Below are 25439 nucleotides of genomic sequence, written 5' to 3' on the forward strand. Positions count from 1 at the left end.
ATCTTCACGCGGCGGTGCATGCGCATCCCCGGCCTCAACGCAGCATTTCCCGCCACATATTATAATCAGCATAATACAGCAATTAACCCTTTCAGGGCGAAGGCATTTCCAGCGCATTTGCCCCTCTCTGCTGCACCATCACTCGCCCTCCCCGTGAAATGTTTTTCTTTTTATATAATTATTATTCTATATTAGAAGTTATTTTATTATATTATACATGCTAACATATTATAGATATATATCGTAAAAGTTTATGTTTTTGGAACATCTTCAAATCTAGGATTTTAACTTATTTTGTTAGTTACAAAGCAAATACCCATGATGGATACCCCCTGCTGGTTACTACTGCCCTCCCCCCATAGAGGCATATACTGTTAACACCCCCTGCTGGTTACTACTGCCCCCACCCCATAGGGGCATATACTGTTAACGCCCCCTGCTGGTTACTACTGCCCTCCCCCATAGAGGAATGTACTGTTAATGCCCCCTGCTGGTTATTAGTACCCCACCTCCACCCCCTGAGCCAGTAATAACCAGTAGCCCGGGGTAGAAAGCACCGCAGCCGTCTCTCGCTTTTTTCATAGATATTTTTTGCTTAATTTAAAAAAAAGAATTGATTTTAGAACTCAATGTTTAGCGAATCTGCCCCAGGACAGCCAGAAGATGCGCGCTTTCCGAGGTTATAACCGCAGAGGGCACTCAGAGGAGTGAAAGGGGTTAATTCGGGAGCTAACGGCGCCCCCCTACAGACCCCGATGATCTGCCTTGCAGCAGATTTCCTCCCCAGCGCCGGTTCACAGAGCTCACCTCTCCACAGCAACGGAAAACATTATATTTGCAAAACACATAAAAAGTATAATACACGAAAACATCCACACGCGTGTGCTGGCAGCCAGTCCCACCGGTAACCCGCCGAGCCGCCGGCACCGAGCCGCCCGTCCGAGGGAGACGCCGCCATCATTACGGGCATTTCCAAGGTTTATTCTCTCACAACGCTACAAAAATACAGGTCTATGATTGGGGAAGTAAAACATCACTCGTGTGCTCTGTGTGACCCTGCACGGCCCCCCGGGCCCCCAAGACAGAGACCCCCGGGCCGGAGACCCTGGCATCAGATTTCCGCCTGGAAGTCGGCTTAATATCATACAAAATCGTGATCCCGTCTGGGCTCCCCCCCCCCAGCAGAGCGCCTCGGCTCTGTTCATGGTGGGCTTGCCGGCGGCTTGTGGCGCGGGGGAGGGGCTCTGCTCGGCAGTCAATCCTTGGAAGCGACTTGCAGTCATGTTTTAAGGTGCAAAAGATTTTGTTGCCAGTGAAAGGTTGACAGCGAGAGGCGCCAAGAAACTGCCATACCGAGCGCGTGGCACCGAAACCACAAAGCGCCGCCGTCAGACCAGCGTCCGTTCCACCGGCTCAGTAACATGCGCGGCCGTGCACGGAGCCTGGCTCTGTCACTGCAGCCCTCCACCGCTCAGCACCAGTCCGCGCAGGTCCCGAGCGCTCAGCCCCGTGTCCGTCTCCTCCTGATCCGTGTCCAGAGAGTCGTCGTCACTCTGTCCTCCTATCAACACCTGCTGGACGGCAAACGTGGCTCCATCTGACGTAAGCGACTGCAGGCTGTCCGCTCCAAGGGAGCTGGGGGCCGACAGCGTCACCACCTTATCTGAAAGAGGACACATTGCTCGTGCGTTAGGGGCCAGCAGAAGGTGTAAACGGATGCTGCTAAGCATGCGCGGCCATAGCTAGCCACAATAGGCTCATACATATCACACCATGCCGAGGGGCTAAAAAAGGGCTTTGTGCAGGTAGAAGGGGCAGGAAGCGGACCTCAGGCCTACAGAGAATAAGGGCGTAGCAGGGTACATGAGGGCGGAGCAGGGGCGCGGAGCCAGGCCGAGCATAAATGTTTTAGTGGTCCGAGTGATAATACTTACCCTCAGACATACTCATGTCAGCCCCAGGCTGAGATCCACCTCCCGCGATAGAGTCCGGCCAAAATCTCTGCACAGGACGACTCTGGCCACTCTTCTTCTTGGTTTTTGGGGTATCGGTGCTGCTGGAGTCCAACATGGGCTGAAGGATCCTTCTTCGAGCGTTAATGAACCTGGATCAATAAGAATTCAACGACATGAGCCACGGAGGGAAGCAGAGCAGGAGAAGAGCCAGGGGGGCAAAAGAGATGGAGGAGCCAAGAAGGCAGGGCAGGCAAAAAGATGGAGGAGCCAAGGAGGCAGGGCAGGGGGGCGGCAAAGAAATGGAGGATTCCAGCAGGCGGGACGGTGGGGGGGCAAAGAGATGGAGGAGCCAAGGAGCTAGGGTAGGAGGCAGGGCGCAGGGGGGGGGGGATGGAGGAGCCAAGGGGGCAAAGAAATTGAGGATTCCAGCAGGCAGGGCGGTGGGGTGGGGGGGCAAAGAGATGGAGAAGCCAAGGCAAGTGTGTTGGTTGAATTAATGGTCGAATTCTCCTCAGAAAAAGTTTTCCTTTATTTAGATCATGCGCAGAATCGAGACAAGGCACACAACACACATACATCGACGCGTTGTCTGATTACATGTTTGGATTACGTGGTTTATATAACCCCTTATCTACTTCTAATTGCATGCATCATTCTGATTGGTTACTTTTCAAGCAGGTTACACCTCTTTAAGCTGCATAATTAAAAATGGCCCAGACTTGAACCTTTGCACATATATATTTATAGAATAACATAGAGTAGGCGTGTTGGCGGGAACTCGTGCATATATCATAGACTAGACATTTTCTACTTATTTCTTTGTCAGCAAATAATATTTACGATCACATAAGCATTTTTCCAACAAAGTGGTGAAGCTGAGCTTAGAAGAAGAGGAAGACGGGCAGGGGCCGGACGTGGCACTCCGGTACTCACCAGTTATTAACCTGGAGCAGGGTGAGGTTGGTCTGCGCAGCGATCTGTTTCTTCTCGTCCTCGGTGGGGTAGGGGTGCTGCACAGGGATACAAACCGTTAGCTGACTGGTTGGAATTTGATTCCCTTTTCATGCCCGTATCATGCGCGCGTGGGACGTAATTATCACACATCAGTATCAAGCATCGACCGCAGGGGATGGGGGCATCAAAGTGAACGTGGGGCTAAAGGGGCTAGTGATTTATCCCTAACAACCGTCTCTTACCCCAGCGTGTATTCTGGGCCCATATCATCCATGCAGTGGGGCATTACATGTATGTGTACATAGGTTAGCTATGCAGTGTAATGAGTTAACCCTTTGTCAGCTCAGCGATGTCAATCCGTTGTCCTAAATCTACCCGATGAAATGTTTGCCGTTCCCCGAGAAGTAATGGAATCAGGCAGAGTAAATGGGTTTCCCCGAGAACATGCGCAGACTCAGCGGACGCAGCCTCCGAGCTCATTTCTCACATAAGAGTAAATAAGAGCGTAACTCACCCCGATGTGCTGGAAGAGCCACGACCTCATTACGTTGGTGGCTTGTTTCGGGAGGACGCCCCGCTTGTTTTTTCCGGAGCCGTCATCTGAGTGCAGGAGCCCCAGGTCCTGACTGAGCTGTAACTGGAGCTGCAGAGAGACAGAGGGTTAGAGAGCGCGGAGCCGGGACGAAAGGAGCGCGGAGCCGGGCCGAAGGGGGATCGGGAAGCCGGGCCGAAGGGGGATCGGGAAGCCGGGCCGAAGGGGGATCGGGAAGCCGGGCCGAAGGGGGATCGGGAAGCCGGGCCGAAGGGGGAGCGGGAAGCCGGGCCGAAGGGGGCGCGGAGCCGGGGGAAGGGAGCGCCTCGAAGTCGCACAGACACACATGCAAGTCCCATCGTCACCTGAGAGTTCTGGATCCGAATGGTGCCGGGGGACAAAGCCTGAGCGACCACTTGTCCCTGTGGTGTCACCACGGTGACCGGCTGATACACGGTACCGCCTAAAACCAGCGAAAGGGGAGAGAGCGTTAGGAATTGGGAGAGAACACGGCGGATGCAGCTAGAGAGAGAGAGCTGCGTTACAGGCTTTGGGGGACACGGGCTGCTTCCCATACCTGACACGGTGGCCACGGCTACATTTCCTTGCTGCAGAGCAGTCGCAGGAACCATGATGCCCGGAGAGCTGAGAGCCCCACCGAGTCCACTCTGTAACGACAAACATTACGTATTAATGACAGCGGGGAGCAGAGAGTACAGGGGCAAGGAGTCAGGAGGGCAAAGGAGTCAGGAGGGGCACGCATCTCAGGAGGGGCACGCGTCTCGGCAGGGGCACGCGTCTCGGCAGGGGCACTGAGTGGTGGGGAGTAACAGGGGCAGGTGTCTCAGGAGGCACTGGGTGGTGAGGAGTAACAGGGGGGAGGTGTCTCAGGAGGCACTAGGTGGTGAGGAGTAACAGGGGCAGGTGTCTCAGGAGGCACTGGGTGGTGAGGAGTAACAGGGGGGAGGTGTCTCAGGAGGCACTGGGTGGTGAGGAGTAGCAGGGGCAGGTGTCTCAGGAGGCACTGGGTGGTGGGGAGTAGCAGGGGCAGGTGGGAGGCACTGGGTGGTGAGGAGTAGCAGGGGCAGGTGTCTCAGGAGGCATTGGGTGGTGAGGAGTAGCAGGGGCAGGTGTCTCAGGAGGCACTGGGTGGTGAGGAGTAGCAGGGGCAGGTGTCTCAGGAGCCACTGGGTGGTGGGGAGTAGCAGGGGCAGGTGTCTCAGGAGGCACTGGGTGGTAATGAGTAACAGGGACAGGTGTCTCAGGAGGCACTGGGTGGTGAGGAGTAGCAGGGGCAGGTGTCTCAGGAGCCACTGGGTGGTGGGGAGTAGCAGGGGCAGGTGAGCGCGGAGGCACTGGGTGGTGGGGGGTAGCAGGGGCAGGCGTCTTGGGGGGTCTGGCAGGTACAGGCACAGGGTTGTAGGAGTTACCTGTACTGGGGAATATGCCCCGCTGGGTTCTCCACTCAGTAGCGTCTCGCTGTTCATCTTGGTTTTCAGGCAGGAGATGTAGCGGCTACAGAAGTCCTTGCAGAGCTCGTTCACTTTCTCCAGCTCCAGCAGGTGAATCCGCAGAACCTGGATCGCCTTCACCATCTGCGGACAGGAGCAAAAATATCCACAATGCCACCTGCCGAGATACCCGCTGCCCCACAAGCAATCATCTCAGCCGCTGACCCTCCTGTCCTTTATCCCTTTATGTATTTAAAATGTCTCTCCCATCCCCATCACTCTCCCATCCCCATCACTCTCCCATCCCCATCACTCTCTCTCTTCTCTCCCCCAAGCCGGTCATATAATAATAATAATAATAATAATGATAATAACGATAATAATGATAATAATAACGATAATAATGATAATGATATCTGCTACTGTAACACAAACAGACCCCCACTCATATCTTATTAGGTATTCTGAGGAGCTGTCCCAGTATTCTAACCCCCCTCACCTCCAGCAGTCTCCTGGGGGGCTCTCGTAAAAAGACCCCCCCACATATAATCACAAACCAAAGCCTCTCAGCGTCAATAATCCTGAACTAGAATGTGAGGCGCCGGGCGAGTGGACCGGACCCAGAACCGCCAACGTCACAGAAACCCGGGCTGCAGTCCTTTAGCCTTTAGAGCGGATCCACAGCCGGCGACTTCACTCACTATCTCACTCACTCACCCACCCACCCACTCACCAGACTGTCTGTCTCCGGGTCCTCCGAGAAGAAATCCTTCCCCTCCTTGTGCTGTCTCCTCACAAACGTCTCAATGTCCAGGTCAAAGCTGGCCGAGGTCGTGCCTTCGGAGCCCTGAGTGCAACCCTCACACTTCTCAAAGAGCAGAGCGAGGAGAGGGAAGAGCGGGTGCCTGGCCAGGAGATAACCGGAAGGTGAGAGAGCGCGCCAGAGAGACAACGCGCGCCAGAGAGACAACGCGCGCCGAAGACGCGACAGTGATATACAGAGAGACAGAGACAGCGGACTGACAGTGATATACAGAGAGACAGAGAGAGCGGACTGACAGTGATATACAGAGAGACAGCGGACTGACAGTGATATACAGAGAGACAGCGGACTGACAGTGATATACAGAGAGACAGAGAGAGCGGACTGACAGTGATATACAGAGAGACAGAGAGAGCAGACTGACAGTGATATACAGAGAGACAGAGACAGCGGACTGACAGTGATATACAGAGAGAGCGGACTGACAGTGATATACAGAGAGACAGCGGACTGACAGTGATATACAGAGAGACAGCGGACTGACAGTGATATACAGAGAGACAGCGGACTGACAGTGATATACAGAGAGACAGCGGACTGACAGTGATATACAGAGAGACAGCGGACTGACAGTGATATACAGAGAGACAGCGGACTGACAGTGATATACAGAGAGACAGAGAGAGCGGACTGACAGTGATATACAGAGAGACAGCGGACTGACAGTGATATACAGAGAGAGAGCGGACTGACAGTGATATACAGAGAGACAGAGAGAGCGGACTGACAGTGATATACAGAGAGACAGAGAGAGAGCGGACTGACAGTGATATACAGAGAGACAGAGAGAGAGCGGACTGACAGTGATATACAGAGAGACAGAGAGAGAGCGGACTGACAGTGATATCCAGAGAGACAGAGAGACAGCGGACTGACAGTGATATACAGAGAGACAGAGAGAGAGCGGACTGACAGTGATATACAGAGAGACAGCGGACTGACAGTGATATACAGAGAGACAGCGGACTGACAGTGATATACAGAGAGACAGAGACAGCGGACTGACAGTGATATACAGAGAGACAGCGGACTGACAGTGATATACAGAGAGACAGCGGACTGACAGTGATATACAGAGAGACAGAGACAGCGGACTGACAGTGATATACAGAGAGACAGAGACAGCGGACTGACAGTGATATACAGAGAGACAGAGAGAGCAGACTGACAGTGATATACAGAGAGACAGCGGACTGACAGTGATATACAGAGAGACAGAGAGAGCGGACTGACAGTGATATACAGAGAGACAGAGAGAGCAGACTGACAGTGATATACAGAGAGACAGAGACAGCGGACTGACAGTGATATACAGAGAGACAGCGGACTGACAGTGATATACAGAGAGACAGAGACAGCGGACTGACAGTGATATACAGAGAGACAGAGAGAGCGGACTGACAGTGATATACAGAGAGACAGAGAGAGCGGACTGACAGTGATATACAGAGAGACAGCGGACTGACAGTGATATACAGAGAGACAGAGAGAGCGGACTGACAGTGATATACAGAGAGACAGAGAGAGAGCGGACTGACAGTGATATACAGAGAGACAGAGAGAGAGCAGACTGACAGTGATATACAGAGAGACAGAGAGAGCGGACTGACAGTGATATACAGAGAGACAGCGGACTGACAGTGATATACAGAGAGACAGAGAGAGAGCGGACTGACAGTGATATACAGAGAGACAGAGAGAGAGCGGACTGACAGTGATATACAGAGAGACAGCGGACTGACAGTGATATACAGAGAGACAGAGAGAGCGGACTGACAGTGATATACAGAGAGACAGAGAGAGAGCGGACTGACAGTGATTTACAGAGAGACAGAGAGAGAGCGGACTGACAGTGATATACAGAGAGACAGAGAGAGAGCGGACTGACAGTGATATACAGAGAGACAGAGAGAGAGCGGACTGACAGTGATATACAGAGAGACAGAGAGACAGCAGACTGACAGTGATATACAGAGAGACAGCGGACTGACAGTGATATACAGAGAGACAGAGAGAGAGCGGACTGACAGTGATATACAGAGAGACAGAGAGAGAGCGGACTGACAGTGATATACAGAGAGACAGAGAGAGAGCGGACTGACAGTGATATACAGAGAGACAGCGGACTGACAGTGATATACAGAGAGACAGAGAGAGCAGACTGACAGTGATATACAGAGAGACAGCGGACTGACAGTGATATACAGAGAGACAGAGAGAGCGGACTGACAGTGATATACAGAGAGACAGAGAGAGCGGACTGACAGTGATATACAGAGAGACAGCGGACTGACAGTGATATACAGAGAGACAGCGGACTGACAGTGATATACAGAGAGACAGCGGACTGACAGTGATATACAGAGAGACAGCGGACTGACAGTGATATACAGAGAGACAGCGGACTGACAGTGATATACAGAGAGACAGCGGACTGACAGTGATATACAGAGAGAGCGGACTGACAGTGATATACAGAGAGACAGCGGACTGACAGTGATATACAGAGAGACAGCGGACTGACAGTGATATACAGAGAGACAGCGGACTGACAGTGATATACAGAGAGACAGCGGACTGACAGTGATATACAGAGAGACAGCGGACTGACAGTGATATACAGAGAGACAGAGAGAGAGCGGACTGACAGTGATTTACAGAGAGACAGAGAGACAGCGGACTGACAGTGATATACAGAGAGACAGAGAGAGCGGACTGACAGTGATATACAGAGAGACAGAGAGAGCGGACTGACAGTGATATACAGAGAGACAGCGGACTGACAGTGATATACAGAGAGACAGCGGACTGACAGTGATATACAGAGAGACAGAGAGAGCGGACTGACAGTGATATACAGAGAGACAGCGGACTGACAGTGATATACAGAGAGACAGCGGACTGACAGTGATATACAGAGAGAGCGGACTGACAGTGATATACAGAGAGACAGCGGACAGACAGTGATATACAGAGAGACAGAGACAGCGGACTGACAGTGATATACAGAGAGACAGCGGACTGACGGTGATATACAGAGAGAAAGCGGACTGACAGTGATATACAGAGAGACAGCGGACTGAGATGGAGAGAGAGACGGCGCGGTCTCTGGTCAGGGCCGGTACTGCAGCACTCACCGGTATATGGCCTGCTTGTCGGCCTCCATCGGGTTGTCTCCGCTCGCCGGACCCTGCGGAGTTGGCTCAGAACACGAAGGGTCTTGTTCGGTCTTAAACTGGGTCACCACTTCGATCTAGAAAGAGACAGGGTCAGTACGGGGCAAGAGGGTCACACCCTGGAGGCATTTCCTATAACCCCGCCCACGGGAACCGATACTTACCCCAACCAACGGGGGCAAGAGAGGGGCAGTAAAGCACAGCTAGAGGTTACCGGCAGACACACAGCCAGAGGTTACCGGCAGACACACAGCCAGAGGTTACCCCAACCAACGGGGGCAAGAGAGGGGCAGTAAAGGACAGCCAGAGGTTACCGGCAGACACACAGACAGCCAGAGGTTACCAGCGGACACAAAGCTAGAGGTTACCGGCAGACACACAGAGACAGCTAGAGGTTACCGGCAGACACAAAGCTAGAGGTTACCGGCAGACACAAAGCTAGAGGTTACCGGCAGACACACAGAGACAGCCAGAGGTTACCGGCAGACACACAGAGACAGCCAGAGGTTACCGGCAGACACACAGAGACAGTCAGAGGTTACCGGCAGACACACAGAGACTGACAGAGGTTACCGGCAGACACACAGAGATAGCCAGAGGTTACCGGCAGACACACCAACAAACTATTTGTTGTAATTTCACTAAGCGCCGTGAGTAACCCAGTAAATGTACACCTGAAGAGCATATACACAACTGCCCCATGTGTGGGGGGGTATATACACAACTGCCCCATGTGTGGGGGGGTATATACACAACTGTCCCATGTGTGGGGGGTATATACACAACTGCCCCATGTGTGGGGGGTATATACACAATTGCCCCATGTGTGGGGAGTATATACACAACTGCCCATGTTTGGGGGGTATATACACAACTGTCCCATGTGTGGGGGGTGTCACGGAGCTGGCTAGTCCGACCGACTGCCTCCGCTGTCTTGTGCTCCCTTAGCCTGGGACACCACACTTTCCCCGGTTCCCCAGTCACTCGCCGAGACTCAGTGTCGGGTAAAACCAAACGAAGACTGATTTATTTCTCACACACAGGGCTGGATATATCCAGCAAAACACAAATTAACATAAAACAAGATATTGGGTCACAAACAACCCCCTTAATCTGCCTCCCAGAGACAACAGGGGCAGTAACGGGATTAACAATACAATAGGTGGGGGAGACTGATTTATACATTAGACTAAAACAATGGTGGTCTCTCCCTGGTGGCAGACCCTGGCTGTCTGCTGGAGATAATCCCCTCAGCCAGTGATGAGATGATACTGCTGGGGAGCCACAGAAGTCTTTACAAACCCAGGGCCCATAGTCAATAGGGAGGAGGCTGGCAGTCAGGCTTCTCCAGTGGCCCCAGTGATGGAGGCTTCCGTCACAGGGGGTATATACACAACTGTCCCATGTGTGGGGGGGTATATACACAACTGTCCCATGTGTGGGGGGTATATACACAACTGCCCCATGTGTGGGGGGGTATATACACAACTGCCCCATGTGTGTGGGGGGTATATACACAACTGTCCCATGTGTGGGGGGTATATACACAACTGCCCCATGTGTGGGGGGTATATACACAACTGCCCATGTGTGGGGTAAATACACAACTGCCCATGTGTGGGGGGTATATACACAACTGCCCCATGTGTGTGAGGGGGTATATACACAACTGCCCCATGTGTGGGGGGGAATATACACAACTGCCCCATGTGTGGGGGGTATATACACATCTATGTGCCCACAGGGTAGGGGGAAGCAGAACCGTACCTCCTGTTCTTCGGTGTAACTATCCATGGTCAGTTGTTGAGAGGACATCATTGTGAGCTACACACGACCGTCACATAATGGTGAGCCGTGTCAACCTGCAGGAAACATACCACACGTTACATGACAGGACCACAAAACCCTCATCCGTATGCGAAGGATAGCTATACGGCCATTGCCGGCCCTCCTCCATTACTTTCTGTGCCATCCCCACTGGAAGGCTATTCCAGGTATCTAGTACACTAAAAAACAGTGCATTTTAACCCTCACTCTCCCAGCATCAAAGCCCTCGGTGTATGACAGGCTGTTGCTCGCACATTATTATGGATTTGGCCTCCGCACCCCTTTAACTACAGCCGGCCACATAGAACAGCCAATCGTGTCACGTTCCCCGCGTTACATACCACGGGACACATGACGGATACCTATCCTTTGTACATGTGATTCCAAACCACACGCAGGTTTCTATAGCAACCTCATCCATAACTTTATTTATATCATGCATTTCCACGCACGCGGACGTAACTCTGAGGACTTCTCTGCTTTTATGTCTCTCCACGCCAATGGAGCAGCGCAGCGTCCCCTACAGAACCCCCAGGGGCCGTCTCAGGGCCCCAATGATCAAAGTGGCCCCAAGGAAGAGCTTGGAGGCTTTTGGGTGTAGAGTAACGGGTGTCGCGGCGTCACCGGCAGGCCACAGATACCCTTTAACAGAGCCACGGCGCACACGTTACATGCGTGCCGGGGGTGGTAACACCTCTTCATTGGATGAGATTTGGACTTTGACACCATTTCCCAGCCACTGGAAATACCCCAATGGGGCCAGGCCCCTGGATGCTTTTTGGTGGCTCCCATCTTTGGGGATTGGAGGGCAACAAGAAGCTCCAGCCCTATTGCTGTCCTTTCAGCTGGGGCGAGAAGGAAGGGGCCCCGAATGTATATGACATGTATGCTCTGTCTTGGAGGGTGCGCGGCTGGGGTGATTGCTCTGCCTGCCGCAGGCCCTCTGGGGCAGAATACGGGAGTCAGAGGTTAGAGTGGGTTAATGGACATGTGTATTTACATGAACATATTCAAGGTGTGTATGTATACAAGTGCCACGCGTGCAGACGTGAATCAGCGTATAGCGAGTAAACATGTGCACGTGCATTTATCTGTCTACATGTCAAGGTAAGGTTCCTGCAGGAACACGTGACATCCCTATGTGCCATCAGACACGTGACATCTTTACATGCCGTCAGACACGTGACGTCCCTACGTGCCATCAGACACTTGACGTCTCTATGTGCCAGACACAAGATTTCTGTGTCCATTCGCAATATCTATCTGTAACACATGACGTCCCTCCGTATGTAGACATGTCTCTCTAGCTCTATCACACACGTGACATCACTCTGTATGTGATGTCTGACCCATGAGAGTTCTCTATCACACGTGATGCCTCTCCCGCTCTATGTTCTATCAGACACGTGACATGACTCTGTATTAGTGATGTCCGGATCATGAACGAATCGTTCATTTGATCCGGTTCTTTTTAGTGATCCGGATGAGTCGGTTCACTAGACTGAACGATTCGTTTGTAGCGGTTCAGTCTGTGAATCATCATGCAGCTGTAACCTGATCCTAGAGCTGTGAGTCATCTGCAGAGCACTCTGGGGTCAGGTTACAGCTCATTAATTCTCATAGGAACGATGACTCATAGAGTCAGAGAGTCGTTCAAAGAGTCGAATGAACCGAAGAGTCGAATGAACCGAAGAGTCGAATGAACCGAAGAGTCGAATGAACCGAAGAGTCGAATGATTCGAATCTTACAGGGATCCGGATCTTACAAGGATCCGAATCTTACAGAGATTCGAATCATTCAGAGAATATTACTGATATCATACTTTTATAAATAAATACATTAATAATGTTCACACTGCCCCCAGGATTTAGATTCCCCTGAGTTTGCCCCCCTTTACCTATTACTGCACCTACAGTTAACTTTATTAAATTAATTAAATTAACCCTCAGTCATCAGCATAAAATTAACCCTTATACCCCATCAACCATAACTGCCCCTGAAATTAACCGTAAAGATCCCATTAACCATAACGGCCCCTGAAATTAACCCTAAAGACCCCATTAACCATAACGGCCCCTGAAATTAACCCTAAATACTCCATTAACCATAACTACCCCTAAATTAATTGCATGTACTCCAGATAAATTACCTAATAAATTGGTATGGTTGATGGGGTCTTTAGTGTTAATTTGGGGGCAGTTATGCTTAATGGGGTGTTTAAGGATAATTTAGGGGCAGTTATGCTTAATGGGGTCTTTAGTGTTAATTTGGGGGCAGTTATGCTTAATGGGGTGTTTAGGGTTAATTTGGGGGCAGTTATGCTTAATGGGGTGTTTAGGGTTAATTTGGGGGCAGTTATGCTTAACGGGGTGTTTAGGGTTAATTTAGGGGCAGTTATGCTTAATGGGGTGTTTAGGGTTAATTTGGGGCAGTTATGCTTAATAGGGTGTTAAGGGTTAATTTTAGGGGCAGTCATGGTTGATGGTGTGTTAAGGGTTAATTTTAGGGCAGTCATGGTTGATGGGGTGTTTCGGGTTAATTTAATGGTGAGGGTTAATTTAATTAATTTAATAAAGTTAGCTTAAGGTGCAGTTGCAGGTAAAGGGGAATGTAAATCCTGGGGGCAGTGATTATTAATATATTTATTTATAACAGTATGGTGACATTCTCTTAATGATTAGAATGCCAATGAAGGCAGAGAGTCGTTCAAAGATCCGGATCTTACAATGATCCGGATCTTACAATGATCCGGATCTTACAGTGATCCGGATCACTGTAAGATTCGGATCCCTGTAAGATCCGAATCTTTGAACGACTCTCTGCCTTCATTGACATCACTGGAGGCAGGGGGGAGGATTCATAATAAAAGGGGCGGGGCCAATCGTTAGTGTGCCTGCACGGAGTTACTGGAAAACAGTAACTCCGTGCAGACACACTGAGTGATCCGAAGATCCGGATCATGAATCGGATCATTTCAGTGAACGAATCGAAATGATCCGATTCACTTTAATGATCCGAACTTCCCATCACTACTCTGTATGCGATGTCTGACCGGCGAGATCTCTCTCGCTCTCTCTCTATCACGCACGTGACGTCTCTCCGCATGTAGACATGTCTCTCCCTCACTATCACACACACCCAGCTGTTGCCCTGCCTACAGCTCCACCCCTCAGCAAGACCCGCCCTAAACCTCCCGAGACTCCCTCCAGTCCCTCTTCTCTCAGACTCGGCAACAGGATCTTAGAGTTGCGATTGGCTGGGCGATCCAGCAGCCGCGTGTGATTAGCTGGCAGAAAAAGCGCGCGACGGCGGGGGAGGTGCGATCCCTTTGAGGGGAGGGTGGGTGCGGGCGCGCGCACTAGGAGGGGGAGGGTCCGGGGGCGCGCGCTGTTTGCAAGACGAGGGCCCGGGGGCGCGCAGCTCGGTAACGGGGGTCCCTGGCGGCTCCCGTGGGGCATTAGGGGCGAGTGGGGGTGCGAGGAGGCAGCAGGAGGGCTATGGGAGCGGTGCAGGCCGGCGGGCGGGCGCTGTGACTGACAGCTTACCCGGTGCCAATCTTCGTCACACTGACAAGCGGCTGCAGCAATCGGGACCCGCAGGGGCGCCTACGTCATCACGCAGCACGCTGCTAATTAGCATAGGGTTGGAGGGCGTGGTTACGGCGTCACGTACAGCCGCCTCCTCTTTAATATTGATATAACTTTAAAGACGAAACCTACGGTGGTTATTAATATACAACGTTGTCTCGGCCCCTTTCGGGCGTAGGCACGCCTACTGAGCGATCCGTCTGTGGGCATGCGCAGTGGTCTCACAGCTGTGTGGTAAATGCTCTCAATTACACGCTGAATGGAGAGGGATACGCAGTCTCTATGGGGACATACACAGGCGATGTATGGGGGGGGTGATAGGTGGGTCTTATTGGAGGGAATATGGAGACAGTCCATCTGACTTCTGTATGGGGGGAAACGGAGACGGTCCGGGCCCCGTATTGGAGGATACAGAGGGGGTCCGGGCCCCGTATTGGGGGATACAGAGGGGGTCCGAACGCTGTATTGGGGGGAAACGGAGACGGTCCGGGCTCCGTATTGGGGGATACAGAGGGGGTCCGGGCCCTGTATTGGGGGATACAGAAGGGGTCCGGGCCTCGTATTGGGGGATACAGAAGGGGTCCGGGCCCCATATTGGGGGATACAGAAGGGGTCCGAACGCTGTATTGGGGGGATACAGAGACAGTACGAGCTCTGTATTGGGGATACGGAGACGGTCCAACATGGAGAGGGTTGACGCCCCCATTTATTGGTCACTGTTGTAAATAGGTATTTCGCTATTGGCTGCCAACACACTGGTTACTTTATTAGAATATTCATCAATAACCTCCCAGGACATGGCAGCAGGAGGAAAACTGATCAGAGAGTTCTTGGTGCAAACTGTGGGGGAGAGCACTGTGTAGAACCCCAATATAGTGGAACCACAATTATTCCGGGAAAATGTATTTATTTGTAAAAAAGTTTACAGGCCAACCATAGGTTTATGGTATCCAGATTGTACGGGCCCTCTGAATGTATTGGTTCACCTCGGTCTGTCAGACCCTTTGAATGTATGGACTGTAAGAAGCGTTGTGTATATTGGTGGCCCTTTGTGATAAGGTATGAAAAGATAATAGGTGTCACGCCAACTTGCGTAGCGCATATATGGACTAGAGATGATATGGCCAATTTCGGTATGAGAGGGGTTAATTTGATTGTATAGCAGTGGCGGAACTACCGGGGTCGCGACTGCGACCGGGCCCTGGGGTTCTGCTAGTCAGGGGGGGCCCAAGGGGTGCCGAGCGGTTGCTGAAAACAACCGCTCGGCAACTCTTGGGCCCCCCTGACTGACAGAAATCCAGGATGCCTCTGCTCCCCGCCGCTGCTGCCACCGTCGCCGCCGCGCTGCCCAGAGTGCAGTGTTGGGAGCGTGAGGCGTTTGTCTCGGGTGCCGGCGCTTCACGCTGAACGCCGGCATATGACGTTATAAACGCCTCACGCTCCCAACACAGAGTTGACGGTAAGTGACCTACAAAGGGGGAGGGAGTGGGTAGATCGTGAGAAGGGGGGGTAGGGAGGGATAGGTAGATCGTGGAGGGTAGGGAGGGAGAGGGTAGATCGTGGGGGGGGGGATCGTGAGAAGGGGGGTAGGGAGGGAGAAGGTAGATCGTGAGAAGGGGGGGTAGGGAGGGAGAGGGTAGATCGTGAGAAGGGGGGAGGGAGAGGGGAGATAGTGAGAAAGGGATAGATGGGTTGGGGGGGGCCCTTAACAGATTCTCGCACCGGGGCCCTGAGGTTTATAGTTACGCCCCTGTTGTATAGGCATGTGGTACCAAAAGGTAAACTGACCATAAATTCACCATAGATAGTGAGTTCTTTGATACGCTAAGTGACCACTAGCGTCAGAAAACCATTTCTTCCAGGGTCATATCCAACACATACATCCGTAATAACCCATAGATTCATAAACATACCTCTTTTTTGTGCATATCTAGAACGGGGAAAGCACACCCTACAAAAAAATACAAATATGGTGGCGCAACTCAAACTGGAAGAAATTGTGGAGTCCGTGGTATTCATTCATAAGCAGCGAGTGTGGCATATCTATGGACTTCATAATTCACAAGGAATTCATAAATGAAAGCATTATTGCTTGGAGGGTGCGTCGTGACAATAGGGAGCAGACTAGAAGGAAAAGAACGACCTACCTACGTTCCAATATGGTTGGGGTTCCAGTTGTGGGGCTGTCTCTGGTACTGATGGCCTTAAAACATCGCTGAGGTACAAAGAAATGTTCTACCCAGCTTCAGAAAGCTAGGAATGGGTCGAAGGTCATGGGACAGCCTTACCTGTCACCTTGCATGGGCAAATGTATCGATTGCACATAATGAAAATAACTAAACCCCCTGAGCTATGGCCAGAACTCGATACATTTGCCCATGCAAGGTGCCAGGAGCCACGATGTGAAGCAGTAATGTAGAGCTGAAACAACGAATCGATAAAATCGATAATAATCGATAACGGAAATCATCGATAACGATTTCCGTTATCGATTAATCGAGTGATCAATTCGTTGTTGGAGCACTCGGCTCCTTTTACTTACCTCCGCGAGCGTTCCCCGCTTCTGCTACACGCTCTGCAGTCTCCGCCTTCTAGCTACGTGACGGATGTGACGCGTTCCGGAGGTAAGTATTCTTCATGTCTATGTGCACGGATCGCACAGAGCCACTCGCACAGAGCGAATCGCTCTGTGCGAATGGAGCCACTCGCACAGAGCGGTTCGCTCCGTGCGAGTGGCTCCACTCGCACAGAGCGGTTCGCTCTGTGCGAGTGGCTCCATTCGCACAGAGCGGTTCGCTCTGTGCGAGTGGCTCCATTCGCACAGAGCGGTTCGCTCTGTGCGAGTGGCTCCATTCGCACAGAGCGGTTCGCTCTGTGCGAGTGGCTCCATTCGCACAGAGCGGTTCGTGAGTGTGGGTGCAGGGCAGAGTGGGGGTGGGGGTGCAGGGCAGAGTGGGGGTGGGGGGTGCAGGGCAGGAGACTGGGTGCAGGGCAGAGTGGGGGTGGGGATGCAGGGTGTGAGTGTGGGTGCAGAGCAGAGTGGGAGACTGGGTGCAGGGCAGAGTGGGGGTGGGGATGCAGGGCAGGGTGTGAGTGTGGGTGCAGGGCAGAGTGGGTGCAGGGCAGAGTGTGAGTGTGGGGGCAGGGCAGAATGTGGGGGCAGGGCTGGGTGCAGGGCAGAGTTAGAGACTGGGTGCAGGGGCACAGTGCAAAGTGCTGGGTGCAAAGTGCAAAGTGCTGGGTGCAAAGTGCCAGGGCTGGGTGCAAAGTGCAAAGTGCTGGTGCAAAGTGCTGAATGCTGGGTGCAAAGTGCTGGATGCAAAGTGCCAGGGCTGGGGCAAAGTGCTGGGTGCAAAGTGCTGGGTGCAAAGTGCCAGGGCTGGGTGCAAAGTGCTGGGTGCAAAGTGCTGGGTGCAAAGTGCAAAGTGCTGGGGCAAAGTTTCTTGAACAGTAATAGTCCACCTCTTTTCAGAATGTTTGGGGTTATTTTGTTTCATAAATATTGTGTTTGGGTTCTTGTACTTTGAAAATATTGTTTTTTATTACATCATAACAAAATAAGAATGTTAATGTAAATTTTAAGTTGTTTTTTAACATCCAGTTCATTAAATTCTTTTAAATAAACGAAAAATTTGCATATTGTTTTTTTTATCCGATTAATCGATTAATCGAAAAAATAATCGGCCGATTAATCGATTATTAAAATAATCGTTAGTTGCAGCCCTACAGTAATGCCACAGCCCCATAGCTCAGCAGGTGCCAGTATGTGCGGCAGAAGACCATGCGCAGCAGCCGCCACTGGTGCAGGGATGCAAGGCTGTAGATCCTCATGGAGCAGCAACGTAATTTAGTGGGACCTGAGTGGAGAGATCCCCGTGCTGAGCAGCAGCAGCAGCAGCTGGGGGCGCATGGGCTGTGGCTACAGGACACTTGACAGGGATTTATTTTCAGAAGAGCCATGACAAAGCCAGCGTTGCAGCACTGCACAGTCCTCGTTTAGGATCTTGTCATGACGTTTGTCACTCTGGTTAGGCGAGAAATGTAACAGACTGGGGGTGATGGGAGTGAGACAACTCGGTTGTGAAAAAGGGCTCCCTGGGATCTACATAAGATTGCCAAAATGTTTAATTTTCATATTCAGCTTCTTTATACAGAAGGGGGCGCTAGAAACCCCAGGACCAGCCCTGCATTCAGAGAAGTTCATCATAGGACAGTTCCTATTTCCAGAATATAAAGAATGGCGAGTGTAACACATCTGCAGAGTTGGATCTTATTTTATTGACCATGTAACCAAAGTAAAGTGATCATGTAACAGCCAATCAGAAGTGACCTAAATAACAAAAATTCCTTCTCATCTGATAAACAAGACATGCGAAGATGGATGAGGGGACAGACAACACAGGCAGGAGTTTGACGCATCAGACAAGCGACGATCGTGTGCGAGGTCTTCCTAGTAGACTGTTTAGGAGGCACTGAAATGTCTCACTCTCTCGTTCAGATCGCGATCACTGGATTCACTGACACGGCGCTCACGCTCTCTGGTCACAAAGTTTAGAAGATCGATGGCCGTCACCACACCAAACACCATCTGCTTCTTACTAGAGGAGCCATCATTGTGATCTGCTGAGAGACAAGCTGACCGGTTAGATGGTTCTCTGGAAGGGGGAGCATGGCCGGGCAGGAGATACCTGATACATTTAAGGTTAGGGGTTCAGTAGGTGATGGTGATCAAATGATGGGGAAATAAGGAAAGAGAAGCAAGATCAAGATACAGACAAGACGCATAAAATACTCACACTGAATCTGCTCATGAACCACAAGAGCAAAATGATCGGTCTCCAGAATCCGGGAGAGCTTCCCCAGGTTATCCATGAGATGCACCTGGAACACCAAACAGATTAATAGCCTGGGGGGGGGTGGAATAAGGGGTCTGCACCAGGAATGAGTATCCCCAGGGAAGGTATGCATACTTCAATTTTATTAAAAAACAAAAACACTTTTGGACCTTAATATCTTTCAATAACTCTACTCTGTCAGCGAGAGCCACCTTGAGCCGCACACCTTGGTTGATGAGGTGAAAGAGCGTAAACCCTGACCTCCCCTCCAGCAGACAGAATGGGGTGTAAATACAGCCTGTCCTCCTCGCCCAATACCTGCGTAAACTGCTTGTAGATCACTTTGGAGACCGGGTCTGATGGCTTCACCTTTCCAGCCAGTACAGAGGACAGCATGTTACCCAACGTGACCATTCCGAGGACAAGCCTGTGAGAGAGAAATGAGCGTCCTTAAATGTAACCATCGAGAGGACTGGCCTTATACTGTGTGCCCAGAGAGGGGTATTGGCTGCGTGTATAGGGCGCAGCATATGGTGCGGGTTAGGGTAGTCTAGTATGGCAACAATAATCCTAACGGACGATAGGGATGTGATGACGAGTCGCCTGCATTCCCTCTACAACCCAGAACAGCCTAAACAGATGCAGAGAAGACACTGTGCAAATTGTGACTCAAACAACGAGCTTCACTCACCCAGCCTCGGACACGATGGGTACCTGGTCGAAGCCCTTCTCTCGCAGCAGCTGGATGGTCTGGCCACAGCTTACAGATGGAAGGACAGTAAGCGGTGCAGACAGAGTGAGAGATGAGACCTTCACATTCCACCACCTGACGGAGTGGAAGAGATTGTCGGATATCGCCGTGCACTATCCAGGGTAAGAAAAGACTCCACTGCATCCTCAACAGGGCAGAGGGGCAAGGAGTGGACTTACAGAAACAAATGGTTCCAAGATCTTACCAAGGTTTCCTCCCCTCCAGATCCTCCACCTTCAGGAACTGTTTCTGCGTCATCCACTTGTCACTAAGAAACTTGGACCTAGGAGAGAGATGAGAATCAGAGGGACCATTACTCAAGGAGCCATCGAGAGAAAACAACCAAAGTAAGCCACCGGGGCACAGAGAGAAAGAAGCAAGAAAGTCAACGAGATCTTCCACCATGTGCGTGAACTGACTGGTGCAGCAGATCCAGAATGCTGGGGGTGGGGGGGGGGACCTCTGGGGGTCTCTGCTGATGATACGCAAGCCAGCTGGAGCTCCTTGGGTCGTCAGACAATCTTAGTAACATGAATCCAGCTTCCCCCCCAACAAGGTTCACCCTACAAATCAGATCATCCTCAGGGAGGGCTCTCATAATGCTCAAGGAAAACAGGGAAGTGAAGCCCACCATAACTCTCTGCTTAATGAATAAACTCTTTAGTCAGATTCTATACTTTCTCATCCCTTATAGCTTATGGAGTGAAGTGTCGTGGCTCTGAGGGCCCCTTCAGAGATCTGTAACTCACATGTAGTTGCGCACGGAGTCTGGCAGGATCACCACACACCTCTGCCCTTCTTTCAGTTCTCTAGCGGCTTCTACAGCTGCATACATAGCACTGCCAGAACTGCCTCCTGCAGGGGCAAATACCGAATCTTAACACCCAGTAGCCTATCTTTATACTTTCAGGAGCAATTGTGGAATATTAAATAAAAATATTGTGTGGCCCACAGTTGGGGGAAAAAAAGCTTAAAGATACCAAGGGTTATTATTAGAGATGCTTCTAAAAGAGGCAACAGAGTAAAAAACATCCTTTACCGCACAATAGACCTTCTTCTCGGATCAGCATACGTGCCATGGAGAAGGAGTCCTCATCATTTGTCTTAAACCATCTGTCAACCACCTATAGCAGCAACAGAGGAGTCAGAGAGTGACAGAGGGTAATGGAGGGCAGGGAGTGACAGAGGGTAATGGAGGAGTCATCAGACTTTTTTTCTCCAAACTTCCCCAGGATTTCTACCCCCCTCGGGATCTCACCGATCGATCCAGAACCGTTGGAATGAAGTCATATCCAATGCCTTCCACCTCATACCCGGTCTTGTCTGTCTGATTCAGCTCCTCAGGTTCTGCCAGGATAGAACCTTCTGGATCCACGGCAACTACCTGAATCAAGAAGGTAAACGAGATTTCTAACACGTCATGGACTCCAGTGCATTTTACGGCATGCGAGTCGCTGCAGCAGTTCTTTAGTTACAGGCTGAAGAACACGACGCTTCTGTCTCATTTAGCTCCTCCCCCAGCTGCCTATACTTCAAGCAGGAAGTGTACTTCAATATACCTCCTGCACATGCTCAGAAGCACTCAGATTTGAGTCTTAAAGAAGGAGTCATTTGCAGTTGGGCCAAAGCTTTCCTTTAATATCAAGGAAAAGGCGATACTTGATATCGATGTTTTAGGAGAACCTGTCCTAAATATGAACAGGTTACCCTTGTATGACCTCTGACCCCTCAGTCTGCGTGACCTGCTCACCTTGCACTCTGGACATTTCTCCTTCAGTTTTCTCGCTATTCCAGTAATTGTTCCTCCAGTTCCAGCGCCAGCCACCAACATGTCCAAGCGGCCTGCAGGAACAAGGGCTGATCCTCAGACACGCCAGTAACACGGACACTGACATGAGCCGGTCCAAATACACTGGGGGGCACACAGTCGTTCCTGCTCGGACCCCACACCGCACGCTCACTGGACACTCACCTTCACACTGCGCAAGGATTTCTTCTGCTGTGGTGTCATAGTGAGCGAGGGGGTTACTGGCGTTCCGGTACTGAGCAGGGGGGGAAACGAGACAGCGTAAGAACCGGCCAGCAGATCAGAGCCGCCCGTCTTATCTGCACATTTCTGTCCCTGCCGTTAATATCTCAGACCTTAATCAGTCGTTGGTCTCATCTTAGATTCAGGAGCCGCATGTCTATCCCATGCGTGTTTAATGTCCTTTAAGGATTTAAATGTATACCCCCTTCCCCCCCTTTTCTCCGCATGTTCTCCTGCGGTCCCCGGTACCTGGTCCAGGATGTGCGAGTTGGGGATTTCATTCTTTAGCCTCCAGGCGACTCCGACGTGGGACTCTGGGGAATCGAAGCGAGCGTTGGTCGGAGTGCGAACAATCTCAGCACCGAGAGCCCGTAGCACATCCACCTATGGCAGAGGAGCCCGTGTTACCCCCGCGTACAGAAAATGGAACCTTGTCCGCCTCCTGGCTGAGGTTATAGCTGCACATCCCCTCTCCCGCTCACCTTCTCCATGCTCATCTTCTCCGGCATGACAATAATGCAGCGATAGCCCTTCACCGCAGCCGCCAGAGCAAGACCAATGCCTGCGGAGCAGAGGGGGTGTTAACGGGACAGATGTGGCTTCCGTTACACAGAGCGCGCACCATGTAGGCCCGCCCTCCCCCGCATCTATTCACAAGCACAGTCACATGTAAAGTGGGGCAAAAAAAGTATTTAGTCAGCCACCAATTGTGAAAGTTCTCCCACTTAAAAAGATGAGAGAGGCCTGTATTTTTCATCATAGGTACACTTCAACTACGAGAGACAGAATGGGGGGAAAGAATACAGGAAATCACATTATAGGATTTCTAATGACTTAATTGGTAAATTCTTCAGTAAAATAAGTATTTGGTCACCTACAAACAAGCAAGATATCTGGCTTTCACAGACCTGTAACATCTTCTTTAAGAGTCTCCTCTGTCCTCCACTCGTTACCTGTATTAATGGCACCTGTTTGAACTTGTTATCAGTATAAAAGACACCTGTCCACAACCTCAAACAGTCACACTCCAAACCCTACTATGGCCAAGACCAAAGAGCTGTCAAAGGACACCAGAAACAGAATTGTAGACCTGCACCAGGCTGGGAAGACTGAATCTGCAATAGCCAAGAAGCTTGGTGTGAAGAAATCAACTGTGGGAGCAATTATTCGAAAATGGAAGACCTACAGGACCACTGATAATCTTCCTCAATCTGGGGCTCCACGCAAGATCTCACCCCGTGGTGTCAAAATGATCACAAGAACAGTGAGCAAAAATCCCAGAACCACACGGGGGGGACCTAGTGAATGACCTGCAGAGAGCTGGGACCAAAGTAACAAAGGCTACCATCAGTAACTCAAATCATGCAGTGCCAGACATGTCTCCCTGCTTAAGCCAGTACATGTCCGGGCCCGTCTGAAGTTTGCTAGAGAGCATTTGGATTATCCAGAAGAGGATTGGGCGAATGTCATATGGTCAGATGAAACCAAGGTAGAACTTTTTGGTAGAAACCAAAAACTCATCGTGTTTGGAGGAGAAAGAATGCTGAGTTGCATCCAAAGAACACCATACCTACGGTGAAGCATGGGGGTGGAAACATCATGCTTTGGGGCTGTTTTTCTGCAAAGGGACCAGGACGACTGATCCGTGTAAAGGAAAGAACGAATGGGGCCACGTATCGTGAGATTTTGAGTGAAAACCTCCTTCCATCGGCAAGGGCATTGAAGATGAAACGTGGCTGGGTCTTTCATCAATGATCCAAAACACACCGCCCGGGCAACGAAGGAGCGGCTTCGTAAGAAGCATTTCAAAGTCCTGGAGCGGCCTAGCCAGTCTCCAGATCTCAACCCCATAGAAAACCTTTGGAGGGAGTTGAAAGTCCGTGTTGCCCAGCGACAGCCCCAAAACATCACTGCTCTAGAGGAGATCTGCATGGAGGAATGGTCCAAAATACCAGCAACAGTGTGTGAAAACCTTGTGAAGACTTACAGAAAACGTTTGACCTCTGTCATTGCCAACAAAGGGTATATAACAAAGTATTCATATGAACTTTTGTTATTGACCAAATACTTATTTTCCACCATAATTTGCAAATAAATTCTTAAAAAATCAGACAATGTGATTTTTGGACTTTATTGTCTCATTCTGTCTCTCATAGTTGAAGTGTACCTATGGTGAAAATTACAGGCCTCTCTCATCTTTGTAAGTGGGAGAACTTGCACAATTGGTGGCTGACTAAATACTTTTTTGCCCCACTGTAGAAAGAGATATATATGTAGAAAAGGCTCTCGTCACCCGTGTTCCCGGACGTCGGTTCTATGATGGTGTCTCCTGGTTTGAGGATTCCATCTTTCTCTGCATCCTCCACCATGCGCAGACTGATGCGATCCTTCACGCTGCCGCCCGCATTGAAGAACTCGCACTTTGCCACTGGGAGAAACACAACACGGGGTCTGTAACCACGGGCGGAAAACTGCCCCGGGCAGCCGGGTGATGGGGTTCAACAGACAGGAAGATTCAGAGACAGGGGCAAAGAGACAGCCCTGGGGGGGGGGGCAGAAAGCAGCCGATACTCACAGAGCTCACACTTCAGCCCATACTTCTTCCCGATCTGGTTGATGCGGACCAGCGGAGTGTCGCCGATCCTGTGCAGGATGTTGGGAAGGACGTGTGGACTCGGCGTCCTGCGGGGGGACGAGAAAGTCTGCATCACGTATGTGCGGAGAATGACACGTTACTATGGGGCACACGAGAGGTGGGTGGAGGCAGCGCATGCACCACACCTGCTCCCTAAAGCAGCCCGTCATTTATCCCGCGCACCCAACCCGCGGCCGGCCCTCAGGGGTAACACGCAGTAGCCTGGAGCCGGCGCACTCACACTTCCACGCGGCGATGCGGAGAGTCAGTCTGGGGTCTGCCCGGGGCCCACGTGCACTTGCTTGCAAGGTCCGGCCGAATCCACTTCCGATCAACCCCAAGGTCGGCTGCCACGTTGCCGTTGGTCACGTGGTTCTCGGCCAGGTGGGGGCAGGTGGCAGAATCTGAGCTTGGGGGCACAGAAGGCATGACGACCTGCGAATGAAAAGAGGAGATTAACATACAGCCTGCTCTTTGCCGGCTTCCCGCACCCTGACACTCTGCGGCCGGCTCTTTGCCCGGCTCCCCGCGATGGCACTCTACAGCCGGCTGGCACTCTGCGGCCCGCTCTTTGCCCGGCTCCCCGCGATGGCACTCTACAGCCGGCTGGCACTCTGCGGCCCGCTCTTTGCCCGGCTCCCCGCGATGGCACTCTACAGCCGGCTGGCACTCTGCGGCCCGCTCTTTGCCCGGCTTCCCGCCCGCTGGCACTCTGCGGCCCGCTCTTTGCCGGTAGGACAGGAAGGGACAGTTTTCATACTAAAGACGACAGCCCCAGGGCGAGCCGGCTGGAAATGGCTTCCCTGGATAAACAGGGGATCTGGCAAAGCTCAGATGGTGCGTCTGGGATTGTCTTCCCCCTCCGGCACTCTGCGCATAACCC

The 25439-nt window shown here is 51.4% G+C and overlaps 2 protein-coding genes across 4 annotated transcripts in view; both read right to left on the minus strand.

The window, feature by feature from the left end:
• Positions 1-816: 816 nt before the first annotated feature.
• On the minus strand, positions 817-14325 carry PKNOX1 (PBX/knotted 1 homeobox 1). 2 transcript variants are annotated; one of them, XM_053455442.1, is made up of 11 exons: positions 14265-14325; positions 10659-10753; positions 8853-8968; positions 5626-5797; positions 4872-5036; positions 4019-4109; positions 3807-3904; positions 3424-3552; positions 2889-2965; positions 1935-2104; positions 817-1663 (listed from the first exon to the last, which is right to left on the minus strand). In XM_053455442.1, exons 2-11 carry the CDS (start codon positions 10707-10709, stop codon positions 1452-1454), a joined length of 1281 nt encoding a protein of 426 aa, XP_053311417.1. In that variant the 5' UTR covers positions 10710-10753; positions 14265-14325; the 3' UTR covers positions 817-1451. The 2 variants fall into 2 exon arrangements, with proteins under 2 accessions (XP_053311417.1, XP_053311416.1); XM_053455441.1 differs by having other exon boundaries at positions 3807-4109.
• A 4237-nt stretch (positions 14326-18562) lies between these two features.
• CBS (cystathionine beta-synthase) overlaps positions 18563-25439 on the minus strand; it is a 9918-nt gene continuing 3041 nt past the window's right edge. Inside the window, exons 2-16 of one of the 2 annotated variants that reach the window (XM_053456821.1) lie at positions 24798-24991; positions 24497-24603; positions 24215-24349; positions 22404-22483; positions 22171-22305; positions 21865-21934; positions 21643-21734; positions 21151-21276; positions 20932-21016; positions 20642-20747; positions 20098-20175; positions 19833-19967; positions 19460-19568; positions 19103-19187; positions 18563-18926 (exon numbers count right to left, since the gene is read on the minus strand). In XM_053456821.1, the coding sequence (XP_053312796.1) occupies positions 18769-18926; positions 19103-19187; positions 19460-19568; positions 19833-19967; positions 20098-20175; positions 20642-20747; positions 20932-21016; positions 21151-21276; positions 21643-21734; positions 21865-21934; positions 22171-22305; positions 22404-22483; positions 24215-24349; positions 24497-24603; positions 24798-24985 (1689 nt within the window). In that variant the 5' untranslated portion in view covers positions 24986-24991 and the 3' untranslated portion in view covers positions 18563-18768. Of the gene's footprint in view, positions 18930-19102; positions 19188-19459; positions 19569-19832; positions 19968-20097; positions 20176-20641; positions 20748-20931; positions 21017-21150; positions 21277-21642; positions 21735-21864; positions 21935-22170; positions 22306-22403; positions 22484-24214; positions 24350-24496; positions 24604-24797; positions 24992-25439 lie in introns of both variants that reach the window. The other variant, XM_053456820.1, reaches the window with a different exon arrangement.

Source organism: Spea bombifrons, chromosome 2 (genome assembly GCF_027358695.1).
Source record: "Spea bombifrons isolate aSpeBom1 chromosome 2, aSpeBom1.2.pri, whole genome shotgun sequence".
NCBI classification, from domain to species: Eukaryota; Metazoa; Chordata; class Amphibia; order Anura; family Pelobatidae; genus Spea; species Spea bombifrons.